At 35.9% G+C, this 19214-nt stretch overlaps 1 protein-coding gene across 3 annotated transcripts in view; it reads left to right on the forward strand.

Moving 5' to 3' along the window:
• Window positions 1–19214, forward strand: part of LOC149791301 (uncharacterized) — a 49519-nt gene that overhangs the window by 17649 nt on the left and 12656 nt on the right. For all 3 annotated transcript variants that reach the window (XM_089969831.1, XM_089969830.1, XM_089969832.1), the window contains 4 exons: window positions 3724–3786; window positions 10779–10824; window positions 13723–13813; window positions 18749–18821. In XM_089969831.1, the coding sequence (XP_089825957.1) occupies window positions 3724–3786; window positions 10779–10824; window positions 13723–13813; window positions 18749–18821 (273 nt within the window). The remainder of the gene's footprint in view (window positions 1–3723; window positions 3787–10778; window positions 10825–13722; window positions 13814–18748; window positions 18822–19214) is intronic.

Here is a 19214-nt window from a genome sequence, read left to right on the forward strand (position 1 = left end):
AATGATAGCAAATAATCTGGAATATCTAGTTGCACTACAAAATACAGATTTTTAAAAATCATTTTTTATATCCGATTTTGTGTCTGGATTTTAGAGTTTTTGGTCTCAGATGTAAGGCAAACTAGTACGAACTGCAAACAGACAAATGAGCCTTTGCAAAAAGTAGGATAAGATGGGCATTTGGAATAAAAAGTGGTCTCCATAAAAAAATAATGGCTTCGTTTAGCAAAAAAGGAAAAGGAACTCCAACTTTTACCCTTCTGCTCATGCGCAAGTCGATTAGCCAATGAAAAACGATGTTTCTAACACAACTGAGCAGTATGTTATTGAAAGATGACTGGGGATTTGGTGTTTTTGAGTCTATTCAGAAATAGATTTCAAAATGTGTTTCCTGCTTGATTTTCAGGTGAAAATGACAAAAAGCTCCAGGGGTTAATTTGTTATCTTGGGTCAGTGGTTCTTCCTGGGGTTTTCCCAGGTTCTTCCTCCAGCATTTTCCAGCACATGATAGGCTTTACATGGCGGCCAGTATTAATGGCAGAGGAAGAACCCGGAAAGAACCACCGGCCCACAAGAAGATACTGGCAAGCTTTCTCACATACCCACATTGGCTGAATCTGAGACTCGAACCGGCGCAGACAGAGGTGAGATGGCAGTGGTCTGTAACGGAGAGCGCTTTAGACCACTCGGCGACAAGGCATTTGTAGTTAAACGACATAAGTATTTATTTACTACCATTAGCAGCTGAAATGGTGGTCAGCAGAGTAAGAATCAAATAACTTCATTTTGTCTAGATTTACTATAAGTATGAAAATAATCTATGGATTGAGTATGGGATGACTAAGGCAATTAGACTTTTAAGCTGAGCATCAGTGAACTGTCATCTGTGTAAGATGTTCCTGAAAATATGGCCTGTAGTTCACCCTGTGCTTGAAAATGTGACTTCAAGTTCCTCCATGCTTGAAAAGGTGGCCTTTAGTTCCCCTTCATTGCTGACAGAATAGAACTATATATATATATATATATATATATATATATATACACACACACACACACACACACATCACTGACTGTTATGGCAGTAAGGCGTTGAATCTGCCACTATCATAGCTGCCAACCCTCATGAATTTGGCGTGAATTTCATGACTTTTTCAGCGATTCATGGATTCATGCTGCAAGCCAAAAATGCATGATTTCTCCAATTCTCAATTATTTTAAATCTTTAAGAAAATAACAGATTTCCCGTTAAGCGCTAGTCGTGATATTCGCAGTTGCCGAAACGGTCTGGTACTGCTGGTTGTGATATTAGTAGAACTTAAGCTGATTAGTACAGTTGGCTTGGTAGCAAGCATTTTAGCCTATTTTAGTCTCTATGTATAAGAGTAGTTTTACAAATGCTTTTGAGAGAAACTGGGGCATAACCAGAATTTTGCTCCGCACATGCGTCACCAACACTGATTTGAGTTACCATTCAGCATCGCATGTAAGATCTTGAAAATGTCTTCACCTCCAAGGAAAAAGAAATGTATTGCTCAAAAAGTGAAGTTTAATTTGGAATATATCAAAAATTGGCCGTGTGTTCTGCCATTAAACATTGATATACGTCATGTCTTTTGCTCTATATGTGCCACAAACTGTAGTATTGGGCATGGTCTCAGACGACGTGAGGAAGCACATCGGTTGCAAAAAACACATAGCAGTTGGGAAAATTAAGAATTCGCAGATTTCAGCTCTGGAATATTTTAAGCCCTCGGCGGAAGACCTGCAAGCTACCAACGCTGAAGCATTGTGATTTTTCTTGTCGAACACAATCCACCTTTATCAGCTGGAGACCATGCTAAACATTTGTTCCGACAAATGTTCCCGGACTAAAATATCGCTTCCAAATTTTCCTGTGGTAGAACCAAAAGTGATCAGCTCCTGTGCATTCCTCACAGCAACAGTGACAGTGAAAGAGTATTTTCTCTAGTGAGGAAAAATAAGACAGACTTTAGGGCCTCCTTAGCTGCAGAAAATTTGTCAGCAATTTTAGCCACCAAGATCAACCAGCAGGCAAAGAAGTCTGAACTGTTTAGAAAACAAATTTACGATCAAGCAGTTGAGGAAGTTCAAGTCTGCAACAGTATCATGTCTTGATAAATAAATATTTCTGCCTATATGTAGTGTTTTAGTTTCATATTATTGATGGTCAGAGTGGATGGAGTTATTGTCATTGTAATTTTCACTAATTCATGTCCAAATCACGACTTTTTATCCCTATTTTCACTAATTGTGAGCCTGGAAGGTTGGCAGCTATGCACTATATGTATCAGGGTTGACGATTTAAATCGTATAATCACCATCACATTTTGCTCCAGATGTAGATTCATGCCAATTTGTTCTATTGCTGACTTTGAATGATTGATGTAGACACTAATGACATTAATGCTGGTTGCATTGTACACTACATTCTGTGCATTGTTATAATTTCAAAGAACAGTTCCTTATTGGGTGTGTTTATTTCAGTGGCATTTGATTATGAAGGCAGAGTTTAAACATTCAGTGCTGTTTTAAAAGCAATGAGATAAAAATCGAAATTATACATACACACTAAAAACAAGATTAGACATGAATGATTGTATGGTAGGAATGCAACCCTTATTTTACTAGCAAGTGTAAAATCCACTCCGGTGGCCTAGTGGTTAGAGCGTCTTCCCCGGATGCGGGAGGTCGTGGGTTCATACCCCAGCCAAGTCATACTAAAGACTTCTAAAAATGGTACTAACAGCTGCCTCACTTGGTGCTCAGTATTAAGAGGTTAGTGTTAGTACTGGTCAGCCTTGTGTCAGGATAATGTGACTGGGTGGGACATCATGCTACATGTCTGCGTCATGATGCTCCATTGCTAGACATCACTTTAAACTGCCACACTGCGGACATTGTATCGATATGATTGGAAAATTGTTAAAGCTGCATTAAAATCTAAATCACACACACACACACTTGCTCTACTCCAGCTTTGAGACTCCATCTATGACCAGATTGGTTCTATTTTTTTCAGCATGAGGGGATTCGGGGCAATGCCCAAATTTGCTGACCTAAATGCAACCCTGATGTAAAATGCGCTTAGATGTAGAATTTTGTTGATCATGTGACAGAGTACTGTAATGTACAGAGTACTGAGCAATTCAATCAAACCATGAGATGTGATAAATGACTTGCACGTGATTTTGGATGCCTCACTTTACCCATTTGCTGTATATGATGTCATGATAATCTTCACAATATTCAGTGAGGTGTTGAAAAAGCAAGTGAAAATTTCATGCAGCCAAGTGAATTTTCCAATCATCTGATTAGGTATGACTAAAATGACTAGACTCAATTCACTGTTACTGTTTGGTTCTAATATCTTTATTTTGCCAGAGAGTGAGTAGACTGCTCTCAGTGTGGGGAGTAGTAAGAGTTTGTTTTTAACCTCTGCTGGTGTTAGTATGTGTGTAGTATGGAAGAAATATGATGGATTTAGTATCTTGAAGCGCATAATAAACTTAAATAAAAGTCTAAAGTACGAGTCTCTTTAAAATTTCATGCATATGTTTGTACATTGAAGATAAAATAATGCCAGTAACATAATTAATAATGTAACTTTTAGGTGATGTTGTTCAAATGTCAGTAAGGAATATAATTGGGATGAATTATTTGTAAACATGAATTAAAGTGAATCCTGTTTTGTTAATGCTTCAGGTTTTGATGTTCGAGTGGACCACCCACACACTCATGTTGTCAAGACGTGCCAGCTTGTACGAGGTAAGTTAATTTAAGGAAGCAGGATTAGGTCATCAAGAAAGCTTGAAGATCAAAGAAGTACAGGTAGTGTAAATTTTAAAGATTCCAAAACTCTTAGAGCGTCACGTAGTCCTTATAGTAGATGATACTACAGCCTGGGTCTGTATTTTCTATGCACTTACTGGTTGAGTAAAATTGTTTCTTAGTCCCAGTAATCTTGAAGTTGAGAACAAACTTGGCTTTTAGATGGTTAGTAATGAAACAACTGATTAACATATAAAATGTTTACAAGCTGGATATGATTTCTATGAAGCCATTTTGTTTAATTTAAATTGTTTATTTTATAAAACCTTTAAAAATAAAGACGGAGTTTGAGCTTAAGCTAAAGTGGGAGAGGGCATGAATATATGACCAGAATTTGCGCGTTCAAAATCCTTGTGTGAGCAATGTATCTATGATCATAATGAACTTTTTTCCAGTAAGACCAGAGAAATATGTTTCTGGTCAGTCAACTGTCCCTGTTTCTCATTGCCAACCCTATCACTTTTTCCCACATGGTATACAAGAAAATCACTAAGAAATCACATTATATATATATATATATATATATATATATATATATATATATATATATATATATATATATTTTTATTTAAAAAAACTAAACAACCTGCTTACCCTAATTGAATGAAATGAATTTGTCTAAACAAAATTTCGTTGTTTACATTACCAAAAAAGGCTTGGTTATACAGAATTAATACAAGGGGAAAAGTACACAGCTGGTCCATGGGTTAAACACATTACCTGTTCTGCATGAACTGGGCACCCTTCTATCTGGACCAGACTTACCAGCAAGTAACCTTTTAACTTTCCTATGACAATGTATCTCCGTCAGCTAAACAGACCCTTCTTGACTTGGAAGGAAGAACTATGACATGCAGAAATCTCTAAATGGCATATTCCACTGCTATCTCCATGTCAGAGGGAGGGGGCAATGCATGGAGGGACCATGCTTAAACCCAGGACTGCCCTTAACACCTTGCACTTGCTCTACCAGATCATCCATTGAAACCTTGTTTAAAACTGGTCCTTAACAACACATATAATAGCAGATTTACTTTGCAACCACTCATAATATGAGGTCACTTCCCAAATTAAAATCAGGTTTGGTTCTTCCCCGTGTATCTTATAGTAATACAGATTTGTCTGAAATCAGTTACACCACTTTTCTTCAGTCTGTTATTAGTTGTGAGCTTTTACCATGCTTAGTAAGAAACTTTAAAAGTTACATTATTAATTATTGTAATTGGGTAAATATGTATCTGTTACTAATGAGTGACTGCGTGCAGTACATATATTCATTTATGTGGTCATTTCTTACACAAGTACTATATAATTTTTGTGCTACCGAAATTAGATTCCTACTCCTATAATTATTGAAAGAGATTTATGAGTTTTAAATGATTGCATACAGAGAAGTAAATGTGATGGTACTCACATTTTCCACAGAACAAAATAGCACTTGTCATCATTCATTTTGTGGTTTATCATCATGAGAGAAGGATGGTTGCATGTGCAACAGATTGCATGGTCAAGTACAACTTGTGTCATAATTTAGTTTGGCTGATCTCTGATAAGGTTAATACAAGGATTTATCAACCCTAGAGAAATAATTTGTGCAGGCCAAGGCGTGTATTATTTTCTAGTGTTGATAAATCCATGAATCAACCTGTTTTATTATATTCTAATTTCCTGATGTGTGCTTTTGCTTTAAAGTAGACACAATTTATGGAAACCTGAGCCTAAAGGTTTCCACATTACCTTAGTAGATGTGGTCTATTCTGATACCAGTTGTATCTGAATTATGCATTGTTTTCTCCAGGACATGATTTTTGGAATCCCACCAAACTTAAATGAATTTTTGTATGCATGAAAATTTCACCGACATTTTACAAAGAGTTTTAATGAAAACTTGATTGAGCATAGACCCAGATCTCCTACAGCATAAGGTAATAGATCATGTTCTGTCTTGTTCATTACAATAATTACTCTCTAACACACTGCAGAAACCCAGAGCTGCTGGCAGATGACCGATCTGGGTCTGTGTATTTGCTTTTAGTCTTTTAAGCAAGTGTATAGGGTATTTAACTGACATTTTGCATGTATAATTCAAGATGCATCTGCCTTTTAAAAGCATTTTTTAACTGCAGTTGGCAAGGTGTTTATTTTGGTTGTTGCTTGCAATGCATTGGTGACACTGGTATCACTTTTCTAAAAAGCTTCACAAGTCTAAAAGAATTGAGTGTTCCTGATGAATTCCAGGCCCTCCAATATGATGTACCAACACTCTTCATATATCACAAAGGCCTTGTCCAGAACTCCTTTGAATCAGTTTACAATAATCCCAGAATAATAATTTAGTCCAATAAGCAGTTTGTAATTCTTATGAAAAATCCAAACAAATGTTTCCTCTCAGTTTATATCTAAACTCATCTACAAACTGCTGTTAAAATAAAACATTAGAATGAATGAATTGTTCAGCTCTGCCCACTTATATATACACATATATCCCTAAAACAATTTTTTTTAGACATGCTATGTGACGTTTCACAATATCCGATCTCATAAAAAAACCATCTGACTAACCCATCCAGTGTCAAATTATTTTTCTAAGAACCCACCTGACCTTACTAGCCAATAAGAAATTACTCCAATCTTGTCAACAGGTTCAATATACAGGTTGAATTTAACTTGTAAATGCCTATTTATAGCTCAACCTCTTTAAAAAATAATTTATAAAATTGGCTTTATTATATATTGTTTTTAGATGATCATTACAATTTACAGTCATGGAGATAAAATTACACTTGATATAGAAACAGTTATGTACCAATGGTTACACAAAATAAAGATATATATAACACGGGTGTTTGCAACTTTCTTCTGTGTAGTATACGTGATGCAGCATTCTGCAAAAAGTAAGACATTATGTTCTAATTCATATGAATTGGTGCCACTCAACTGCCAGTGCTGTACCAATAAATAATAATTTTAAAACATCTTGTATATTAAAAGTCATATATTACACATTTTGTTTAAACAATAAGCAGTCTTTTCATTTTGGTGTCTTCATAAGATTTTTCAATAGTAAAATTTAAAATCCCCCATATGAAGACGCTCATAATGTCCTAGAGAAATCACAGATCATATTAGACTCCAAGATATGATACGGGTGAGTAGTTGTATGAAACATTGAGAACTACTTTTTTAGCTCAACTCTACAAAGAGCTATTGTATTATCTCTTCACATAAAAAACCTGTACTACTGCAGCTCATCCTTTCTTCCTTTCTAGGTCCAGGGCAACATTATGGTGGGTTTTATTGCACCCATCCCCATGGGGCAGGAGTAGCTTTGTACATGTATATTTTTTCTATCATCTTTATGAACTTTTTTGTGTGTCTGCCATTAGGAATAGCACTTTATGTTATACAGTTGTCCATCTATCTATTTCCAATTTGTTTCAACGCAGTAATTTCAGTTGTGCACAATATATACATTTAACAGATGTTGTGGACTTAAAACCCATTGATTTTGGGGATAAAAGGTCACGTCCTTGGTATGTAAAATAGAAAAATATGTTTTGCACAATAAATTCTTCACTATCTAGTTGCCCAATTTTTGGGGATGGCTTGCTCTTGGAGTAGTAAAGTACCTTATTGATGTTAGGGTCAGAGGTCAAGATCACTGGATGTAAGAAAAACGAAGTCTGCACTATAACTCCAGTTCTCCATCATCTGCTGCTACTAGACTTTGTGGATGACTTGTACTTGAGGTTTTTGCACAATTAATTTACTTCACTCTTTACAGTTATCAAACTTTATGGATGGATTGCACTTGAGATAAGGAAGAATCCTATTGATTTTGGGGTCAAAAGGTCAAAAGTCAGGGTCACTAAATGCATACATGCCAACCATTACATTCTTGGTGTAATCTTTACTCTTTTTTTTAACATTACATTTCATGCTAGCTGTATGGATTACACCATTTTGGTACATTAAAAATAATAATAAAGTAATACAAAGTTGTTTTTGTCATTTTTATTATCATATCTGTCATTCCCCTCATAAATGTGAAAATATTCTTAAAAGGATGACAGCTGCATAAGAATAGCACACAAGTAGTTTCCTTGTTACTATTTATATCAACTGTATCTGACCCATTTCCAAGAAAACTGATGGGTTTCTTCAAATATGAACTTTACCTCAAAGATTCGTTATATTGATAAGCTAGTTGGTAAGTGGACCAGTTCATATTTTGAAAGAAAATAGTGCCAGATGTTAAGTGAAATGCTTTACAGTGTGAGTTGTGGATGTTATATTATGGAAAATGTTGGAGCAGATGGATTTTTTCAAACTTTGACAATAAGGAAAAAAGAAAAATCAACACTGCTTTACAAAATTTTAAAGAAGAGTATGAGAGTAATGTAATACAGCATTCTAAGCATCTGACCATGATCACTGCAGAATTCCATTTCACGGTCATTCTGGTTATTCAGCAAAAGTTAAGAATGTAGACTACTTAAAGTGAGTGCTAGATATAAACAATTTTTTGTCATATTTTGTGTTTGTATTCTGGTTCTAATCCATATGGAATTTGCCCTTTGTGACAAGAATTTTGACCACTGTAGAACCAGGTTAGAAGTAAAATTGTATGTTTTTCTTACTTGCTGTAATTCTGGCTTGTAATATATAGATTACACATCATATGCCCAAATTATGCTTTTTAGTCACCTCTAATAGCAATAATTATGCTTAAACTTCTTGTGGGGTTGGCATGTATGTAAAGAGACAAGTGGAATTTGCATAACAACTAGAATTCTTCTCTGTCTTGAGTTATCAAACACTGGATCATTAGCACCTGTTGTAAGGACAAAGCTTATTGTTTTCTATGTCAAAGATGTAGGTCACTGTGACTGAAAGATAAAAACTGGTTTGGTACAATAGCACAAGTTTAGTGTTACTGAGATGTACCCAATTTTATGGATGGCTTCCACTTGGTGTAAGGAAGAAGTGGATTGATTTTGCCTTCAGAAGGTTTAAGGTCACTGTTACGAAAAGAAGAAAAATGGTGTCGGCACAACTTTTTGACCATGTTTCTCTACCATTCACGTTGCTCCGGTAGCACAGTGGTTAGAGCGTCCGTCCCAGATGTGGGAAGTTGTGTGTTTGAACCCCCAGCTGAGTTGTACCAAAGACTAATAAAAATGGTACTAACAGCTGCCTTGCTAGGCGCACAGCATAAGAGGTTAGTGTTAGGACTGGTCGGCCTGGTGTCAGGATAATGTGACTGGGTGAGACATGATGCTACATGTCTGTGGCACGACGCCTCAGTGCTAGACATCACTATAAACTGTCACACTGCAGAGATCATAGCGATGTGACTGGAAAATTGTTAAAGCTATGTTAAAAATCTAAATCACACACTTTACCATTCACATATTAACATTAGTTCTACCAATCAGATCTGGACAAAACTTTGTGGATGGCTTGCACTTGGAATAAGGAAGAAACCCATACTTGGTGTGTCCAAAATTCATGGTTACTGTGACTGAATGAAGAAAATGTTGTTTGTACACATTTACATTATCAGTGGTGTATCTTATCTAAAGTTTGTGGATGTTTGTAAGAAGCCATTTGATTTTAGGGTCAGACAGATTTGTGTCAAGGTCATTGAGGCTTGTCATTAATCTTTAAATGCAACCATACCCTACATAGGAGACTCTTAAACATGGGGTATGTGTAGAGTTTGCTTTTCAAGGCACATCCGTTGCATTTACCTCATGACTACTTAGATTTTTGCACCCTGTACACATGCTAAATACTGTACCTGTATTTTGGGTTTCCATCATTTCAGTTACATTTTAATGTTCCAAATTTACTTCTCAAGACCTGTTCATGCTAGAACTATAAAATTGATATTAGACATTATCAGCTCATTAGAATACTTCAGTGAAAAGAAAAGATTATTTTGATATTTTTGATGTCTTTCATGTGAAGACACAAGGGCAAGCATTTTGAAGGTCAGGTCACATATCATTTATTTTCTACAAGCCTCATTGAGGCAAGCTGTATAACTGATGAGTTCATTCTGGTAAATTTAAATGCTTTGTGTATTGGAGCTGCAGATTTGTTGAAATGGGGTCATGAAGTTCAGTTTTAGAACAGAAGTTGACCTTACTTTTCATGTTCCTTCTGTTGAATATAGAGTATATATGTATGCACAGTTTATTATTATTCATATTTTTACTTACACTGACAATCATTTTAAAAAAAACAAGAATGGTTTGTCATCTCTGGTTGTTGATCAGATATATCAATCCAGCATTTTGATGGTAAAAAAACTGGAGTACTGTTGACGTAATTATACTGTAATATACATTGAATGATGTTATCTTTTATGTACACATTATACAGTGGAACTTTCCTGTATAGAACACTGAAGGGACATGCAAATATTTCCTCAGCAGCCAGCTGCCCTTTACAAATGGAATAAATATTTAAAGTAAAAGAAGAAAAGCTGTTATACATTTTGAGCATTTGTCCATTACACTTCAGTGTCCTATAAGGCAGGTTTCATTTTAAATGCATATGATAAACAGCCCATCATTTATTGTCAAGCCTGCCTTGGTGGAAGGTCGACATAACAAGTCAGAATTGCAATTGCAATTTGGTCTTTGTACCTCCATCTCTACATCCTTCCATATCCTAGATTAAGGTCAGTGTTAAAGTGTTTTTCTTTCGAGCTTGATAAAAAGGCAGGCTCGACAGTAAGGGGTTACTTGTAGTTTTTAGAAAATATATGATAGTGTTGCTTCTTTTCGGGTCTAATGTATGTTTTTATTATCATTCCCTGTTCCCTGTTGTTGCTGTCTGTCTGTCTGGGTGCTGCTGCTGCTAATCCCTGGCTCGGCGTGATCTTATGACCACTCCATGTGGTGTCACCATGGCAACAGCCAGCAAGGATCTAGCCCAGACGTCCTACTTTTTGGCCACTAACAGGTGCAGGTCATTTCCATGTACCTCCATCCATCCTTCAGTAATAAGATAACATGATCTATATGTGTGTATTTTTTGCAGTCCTTTTAATCTGATGACTTTTGCTCATTAATTGTTTGTCTTTTGATTTGGTTTTTTTTATGGACTTGTAATCACAAGAGTAAATGAAATTATACAAAAAAAGCTGCCATTCCAAATATAGTTTTATTCCAATAATTTTATAGTATTTCCATTATTTATATTGCAGTTCTTATCAGAATATTGCTTGTGACAATAAAATAGCATAATTTGTGATTAAAAGTACTCGAGGCTGATGAACATGAGGTTTTCTTCTATTAAATACTAGTCTTGTTTTTAAACTTTTGTAATCAATTTATCCACACAAAAACTATTAATAGTCATGTTAACGTCTGTTTTGGTGATATATACATGAAAGATGATTAAGCACATATTTTCACTGCATTTTTACTGTGCTCTGATTAATAAATGTAGATATGTTACATTGTTTGGAGATAACTATATTTATCTTTAATGCATACCAGCTGTATAATTGCAATTATGTTATTATTTATTATCTCATAAGTTCTTGTACATTTCTAGGTATTCAACATGATCAACACTGCATTTTGTTTTATTTGCCTAATTTATCAATAGAGTCTGTGGTTTTCAAAATTTATATTTTTGGGAGGTGGGGTGGGTATAATAGAATATCCTTCTCTATATCAGCTATACCTTTATATCAGTATTGATATTGTTTTTTTATTGTTTACTAAACTGATATTCAATGAATTGGCCATTAAATTCAGATGGGTAAACATTGCATTGCCTGTTAGGGTTTACTATTTACCTGAGTTACAATGCACCAGTCCAAACAAATAATTTAAGATAAATTGTCCTACGTAGTTCTAGTCATAACACATGATGATGTCATTCAGTTACCTATTTCGGTTTTGCACAACAACTAAAGTTATCTGCCATTTACAGTTATCATATTTTGTGGATGCCTTGCACATGAGGTAAGGAAGAAGCCTAGTGATTTTTCAGGGGTCAAAAGGTCACTGTGACTAAAAGAAGAAAAATGGTTTCCTGATTATAACATTTCTACCTCACAAACATGAACCAAACATTGGATGGATTGCACTTTGGATAAATAAGAAGCCTGTTGATCACTACAGCAGAGGAAAAAAAAGCAGTGCACAGATTTATTTCACTCATATAGTTGCAGCAAAGTTCTGCTTGACTTGCATTTTGGGTAAGAAAGAAGCCTAATGATTTGGGGTCATTGGTCATATCTGCAACATGGCAGTTTATAGTTATGCCAGCACTGGGGCTGCAGACGTTAATTAATTAATGTGTTTGTGTGATTAGGATTTTTAACGGAGCTTTTAAAATAATTCAGTCATATTGCTACGATGTCTGCAGTGTGGCAGTTTATAGTGATGTCTAGCACTGGGGCATAATGCCGCAAACATGTAGCATGATGTCCCACCCAGCCTATTGTATTAAAAGTCTTCAGTCACGGTCATTGTGATTCAGAAGAATTGGTTTTGCAGAACATCTTTTGGTTGAGAGCAAGTTTTTTTAATCATGTTTGTGGATGGCTTGATCTTATTCTATTAGTGTGCAAGTATGTGTGTGATTTAGATTTTTAACTTGGCTTTAACAATTTTATTCACATCACTACAATATCTGTGACATTTCAGTTTATAGTGATGCCAGCACTGGGGCATCATGCTGCAGACATTAATTAAATAGTGTGTGTGTGTGTGTGTGTGGTTAGGATTTTTGACAGAACTTTAAAAAAAATTTAAGTCATATTGCTACGATATCTGCAGTGTGGCAGTTATTAGTGATGTCTAGCATTGGGGCATAATGCCGCAAACATGTAGCATGATGTCCCACCCAGTCACATTATCCTGACACCATGCCAACCAGTCCTAACACTAACCTCTAAATGCTGAGCGCCTAGCAAGGTAGCTGTTAGTACCATTTTTGTAAGTCTTTGGTATGACTCGGCCGGGGTTCGAACCCACATCAAGGGTCATGATCATGAAGGCTAATGTGAAAAGGAATTTTGTCTGCATTCGGTTTATTATTGCAAACTTGGCTAGTGGTCCAGGACATTGAGACCCGTTAGTCACTAATCCCTAGAATCAACCATATACCACTAGTGCCTACATAGGAAACAAGTAATCACAAGGATGATCTATACTGTGCTGTTCATGATGTTTTTGCTTAAGAGTAGTTTAGCACTAAAACTGTATGTGCTCTCTTAATAGCTGGGTCCAAATGCAAACTACATGCACCCAGATCTGCCATCGCATATTGTTAGTAAAAGAACATGCAACATAAATGCTGATCTGCCAGCGATGGCAGATCCAAGTCTGTGTTGCTTGCATTTAGTCCTGCCATTTAAGTGAGTGTAAATGGTATGGATTACCAAAAGAATTGCCACCAAAGTTCCGGATTCATATCCCTTGGAAAACTGTAAATAGCAGAATATGGCTTGAAATCATCTCAAGAAATGGTGCAATAAAGTTAAAATTAGGGAGGTGTTACTAGGAATAAATTTTACATTGTATTTTTGTATTTTTCAAGTAAATTTTTTGAATAAATTTTTGCATCATAATTGTCTTCTGCCTGAATTTTTTCCTTTATTTTATGTTGAGTATTTAAACTTTTTAAAAGTAATTATATGTGCTTTTTAACTTTACTGTTTTTTTTTTTTTGGTTGACCTTTGACTAAGAATCATAAAAGTTTTTTCCAGGTATCCATCAGTGAAAACAGACAGTTGAGACAGGAAACAAAACTTTTTAGAAGAAATAGTCATAATTTTTATATTGTAACAGATGTAAAGTAAATGTTGGATTTTTATCATATGTGTACAAATTACATTTCAGCCTTCATCTGACTACCTTCTGCCTACAGTGCAAGCCAACCATTTTAGCCTGTGTCTGTATCCATCTAGCCTGTAAATGGTCAAATTGGGAGGTAATAACAGTCCTTTGTAAATTTTACAGCTGCAGCAATATGTATTAACAACACTGATATTTTTATGACATAATGATGTATCATATCATCACTCCTTATTGCGATATGCACTTTTCACAATAAAAATATGTAAGTATGTAAATTGTACACGAGAGAGATCTGAGAGTAGAGGAAGATATAATTTTTGCAGAATTGTTGTAGGTTTAATTCTGTTTTTCAGCACTTGATAGGCAGCAAGTATATTGGGGTATTATGATCCCATTGGTCCATAGGTAGCAATTGGCAGGCTTTCTCACCATTTTAGCTGAGCCCGAGACTGGAACCCCTGTCGACAGAGGTGAGATGTCGGGGATCTATAAAGGCGAGCACCTAAGACTAGTTGGCCGATTTTGCTGGATTGCGCAGCTGTTCTAGCTTAAGCAGGGCTTGTGTTTTGTAAAATGCAGGGGAACTGTGAGCAGCTCCCCTGGTAGTGATGAGGAGAGTTATTCATTCTCCTGAAATGTTTACCACATTTTTTATGCACATCATCATTTATGGTACATGATGTTGTATATTAAAATGGCAGAATCTGTAAACGTATCACTATTTGTGAAAGGCAACTGCAATGAAATATGGGACAGAAATTGAGAAGTTTCCTCAGAAAACATCTGGAAACCTTTGTTTGGACAGTAAGATTGGGGGGAGCAATAGAGAGCGATTGCACTCCTCAAAACACAATTGTGTGATATCAAATCAAGAATGCTCAGTACAGACAGTATGGGCAGGATGCTAGTCAGAGTCACGTATTGCAGTGAAACTGAGAAAACAAAATCTTTAAGTGCTTGATGATTACCCTAAACCTGCCAAGAAAGGATCCATTTCTAAGCATTGTATCAAGATATGTGGAACTTTCTTGAACCATCAAGAAAAGGAATAACATTTGCACATTGTTCATTGTGCACATCTGATTTTTCTTGTTTCATGGCAGATGGTTTGACTCTAAGCAATGTATGGAATCTAAGGTGCACAAGGACTTTTTAAAATGGGGAATAAAAATTAATGAAACATTTTCTTCTTGAGACACCAGCAGTCAAAATTTGGAGGAAGAGATGAAAAGAAAAATGGCCAGATTTGATGTAATGAGGCGTAAATTGATTGCAGACAAGAATATTCCTGTCAGTACCACTGACATAATGACAAGAACCTTAATGACAAGAATCTTCCTGCCAGTACCACTGACATAATGACAAGAATCTTCCTGTCTGTACCACTGACATAATGACAAGAATATTCTTGTCAGTATCACTGACATAATGACAAGAATCTTCCTGTCAGTACCACTGACATAATGACAAGAATATTCCTGTCAGTACCACTGACATAATGACAAGAATCTTCCTGTCAGTACCACTGACATAATGACAAGAATCTTCTGTCAATATCACCAACATAATGACAAGAATCTTCTGTCAGTACCAATGACATAATGACAAGGATCATGATGATCAGATGAAGTTCTTGACTGTATAGAAAGGATCTTACAATAGACCACTTCAGGATTAACATTCTCTGAGGCAAATTTTTAAGAAACGTATAAATGTTGATCTTTAAATAACTTAATGGAAAAGTTTCACTTTATTTATATTTACATTGTTGTTTGCAGCTTTCACTTACACCAGAATTACACCAGAATCGTCATTTTTCTGTCAGGTCATTGGAGATTTTGTGAACAGTTCTTCAGATATTTTCTTTGTTTATCAGAGATTTAAATATTTTGTCTGTCATCAATACTGTGCTGAGATATTTACTAGGCATTTTTGTTTCTTTTTCTAGTCAAGGTGATATTTTTGTCAGACACTGTGAATGAGTCTTATGGGTTTACGTTATTGACTACTTAAGCATACATGCCAACCATTACACTTTTGGCGTAATCATTATGCTTTTTTTTCACTAAATTGCACTTTACGTGTAACTATTTGGATTATGTGTTTTTGGTATACCCCCCTCCAAAAAAAATTAATAATGTTTTCTCGTTTTTATTAACATCCCATTAATCCCACAGACCATATTCTAGAACAGACGGCTTCTCTGTAACTACAGCATAGGAGTACGCTTGTCCAAAGACTTGCATGCACTTTCCTAACGGTTATGTTCTATTTATAGCAGCTATCCTATTTCCAAGAAACATGCTGGTTTCTACTTTAAACTTTTGACCTTGGTTTCTGTTTATAGCAGCTGTATGGCTTAGGAGAGAACAGACTGGTTTTCTAACTTTTAATCTTTGCTCGCAGATTCTTTGTTCTAATTCATATCTGGTACAGAACTAGTCTGTATATATTTGGCATTAAAAGTCAGGTTTATTCTAGTTGATGTGTGTGTTGGAGCAAAAATATTTTTACAAATAATTTCACAGATGAATTAGGAAAAGATGAAAAACCGATTAAGAGATGAATACATGAATTACACAATACAGTGTTCCATTCTAGGGCAGATTCATACCCATTGCAGGCTGCGTGGAAAGGATTTTAATATTAGTCATGGTGGTAAAACAAAGAAACCTTGAATTAGCTCGTTTTACTAACTCCAATACTAAGGTAATTTCTTATTTACAGCAGAACTAAATTGCAGACATGAATTTTATAAATGCAGAGGTGTTATCTAACAAGTTCTTAATAGAACATGGACTACCCCTAGCGTTAGAAGACTACAATGATCCTCTGTTCAAACGAATGTTTCCTGATTCAAAAATTGCAGAAAATATGCTTGTGCAAGATCAAAATCAACTAATATTGTTAGGTGTTTAGCAGAAGATGCTTTACTTAAAATTGCAGAAGCCATGAATTTGGCTGTTTAGTATTGCAACAGACAGGAGTAGTGATCACAACAAAAAGTTGTACCCAGTCTAAGAGACTGACAATGAAAAGAGCAGAGTCAGAGTGCTCTTCTTTCATTACCAGAATTAACAGTAGATTCCACTGGAGAAAACATTTTTTTTATTTGCCTGATAATGCTTTGAATAAACATAAGTTGGCAGAACTGTATGGGGGTTTTCAGCTGATACTGCATCAGAGATGACTGGAATTCATAAAGGAGTTGCATTCTGTATTTTGAAAAAAGTTTCCATCATTGTACGTATCAGGTTTTCTCTGTCATATGATGCACCATGCTGCAGGAAAGGCTGCTGATAAATTAGAAGGAGAACTCCTGTAGTATCAAATTGGCACTCTACCTGACAATGTACTTCATGTGGACAGAATTGATTTTTTTCCATCTCATTTCCCAGCTAAGCTTGCTATTTTGACCCTTCTGTTGGATTAGCACTGGTCAGATACCATACTGAGTTCGTTGGCAAGATGTTTTGCGTTGAATTGCCTCTACTAAATAACCTACTCGTTTGGCTGCGCTGCACTGTAAAACATCTAGACAAACCAATCCCACAGTGAAATCATCTTCTTTGCATATGACAGGTCTGGATCACAGCCATTAAGTGACCCATTAAATACCATCAACTTCTGCTGTTATCATGTGGGTCTGAAGAAAATTGGACATGGAAAAAATACTGAGAAAAAATTATTCTGCAGTAAAATGACTCGGGTCAACCTACCACAAAGTACAGAATAATTACCAGTAAATTTTCTTCAGTTAAATACCATAAACATAAACATGTAGGCATAAATATACATAAATGCAGATATGGAAAAAGCTGCATTATTGTAAACCATTGTAAGATTTTTTTGCATGGTTTTAATGCATTTTTAACACTATTGGCTATATTATGCCAAGGAAATAGATTAGTGTCTTTTTCAGTGACATGCCAAGGGAGCAAACCTGTACTGGCCTGGACATGTATTGAACCCACAACCCTTGGTTTACAAGTCCATTGCTTTGCCAAATGAGCTGCAGCAGCTCGGAGATATGATAGAAAGAAAATGAAGATAAAGGCCCTCAGTCAGTTGTTATAGGTTTGATGCCATTTTTCGGCATAGGCTATCAACGCAGCCAGTCTATTCAGTGGAGGATGAAACCGGGAAGAACCATCAGCCCAAGGGCATTTCTCACATACCCACATTGGCCGAGCCCCAATACTTGAACCCAGATTGATCGAGGTGAGATGTCAGTGATCTGTAAAGGCCACTCTGCCACCCCACTCCCAACCAGTGAATATGAGGCTGGACAGTATGTAGAGGGTACACAAAACTGTATTTAAATGAGGTTGAAACAGACAGGGTCTCAGGGATAGTTTTTTTTAGAAAGATCTACATATACTATTTAAAATAACTTGATGCTTTGTTTTATAATTACTCATAAATTTATCTTTCACCGTTTAGAATGTTAACTGATTTGTATTCTCATTGACTAGGGTGACCCAACGTTTGAAATGGCCACTAATATATTCAGGTATGGTAGGTTGCCTTATGACTACTAAAGTTTGATTGGTATTTAAAGCACTACTTCTTCCATTTAAGACCATATCCCAAATCAAATCAGTTGAATTAATTGGGAACTTTTATTCTTGTTAAGTACAAGTGTTATCTGTTCTAACAACTTTTAAAAAAAATTTTTTACTACAAAAGTATGTACCTGAGGCTCTCTCTCTCTCTCTCCTCTCTCTCTCCCCTCCCCCCCCCCCCCCCGAACTGGCGTTGAGTATTATGTTAAAGAAAAGAAATGTGTAGAAGATCATCCATTTTCCATCTCAAAATTAGTTCCGTGTCACTTTCAAGTAATAGGCAGTGTTTCTTTTTACCCTCATTTGTGCATCTAAGACACCAAATTTTTTAAAATTGACCCCTAGTTTTTAATATCAGATTATTATTTTTTGTCAGTCTGATCTCCAGTATTTCCATTAATGGGATTTTTGACTCTCTGTCTTGCATCTCTAGGATTTACACTGAAAAGGTTTTGATTAAGTGTGTCTTTTCTCCGTAAAATAGATTTTGTGTTGCTTTTCAGATACCCAAGTCTAGTGAAGGGAAAGAATGGTACTATTATGTGGACAAAAATATAACCTTGGAATTGCTGGAAGGTAAGATCGAGTTGAGTGTCAGGCTGCGACATATTTAGGCTTGTGCCACCCCTAGGCCCATTTAGTAGGAATAAGGTGAGGAGTGGCAGGAAGAGATGGGTTGCAGATCATGAATCTTGTTTTCAGCATCTGCTTATCGGTGTTGTTTTCACTACGTTTTTATTGACTTAAGTGTGGTTTTAAAATCTTTTGTATTGCTGCCCAGAATTTTTCCACCCGTCAAATTTGCTGCCTAGTTTGCCTGTGCAGAAAAATGTCACTGGTTACATGCATGGGTTTTGCATACTACTCAAGTGGCAGTTTAAAATGTGTAAATTCTTAGCTTAGAGAAGGTACTATGCTTTAAAGGACATGTATATCTGCTTAATTCTTCATTGAACAGAATTTGATGGA

This window comes from Sinohyriopsis cumingii, chromosome 9 (assembly GCF_028554795.1).
Source record: "Sinohyriopsis cumingii isolate HCF-2022 chromosome 9, ASM2855479v2, whole genome shotgun sequence".
In the NCBI taxonomy this organism is placed as follows: domain Eukaryota; kingdom Metazoa; phylum Mollusca; class Bivalvia; order Unionida; family Unionidae; genus Sinohyriopsis; species Sinohyriopsis cumingii.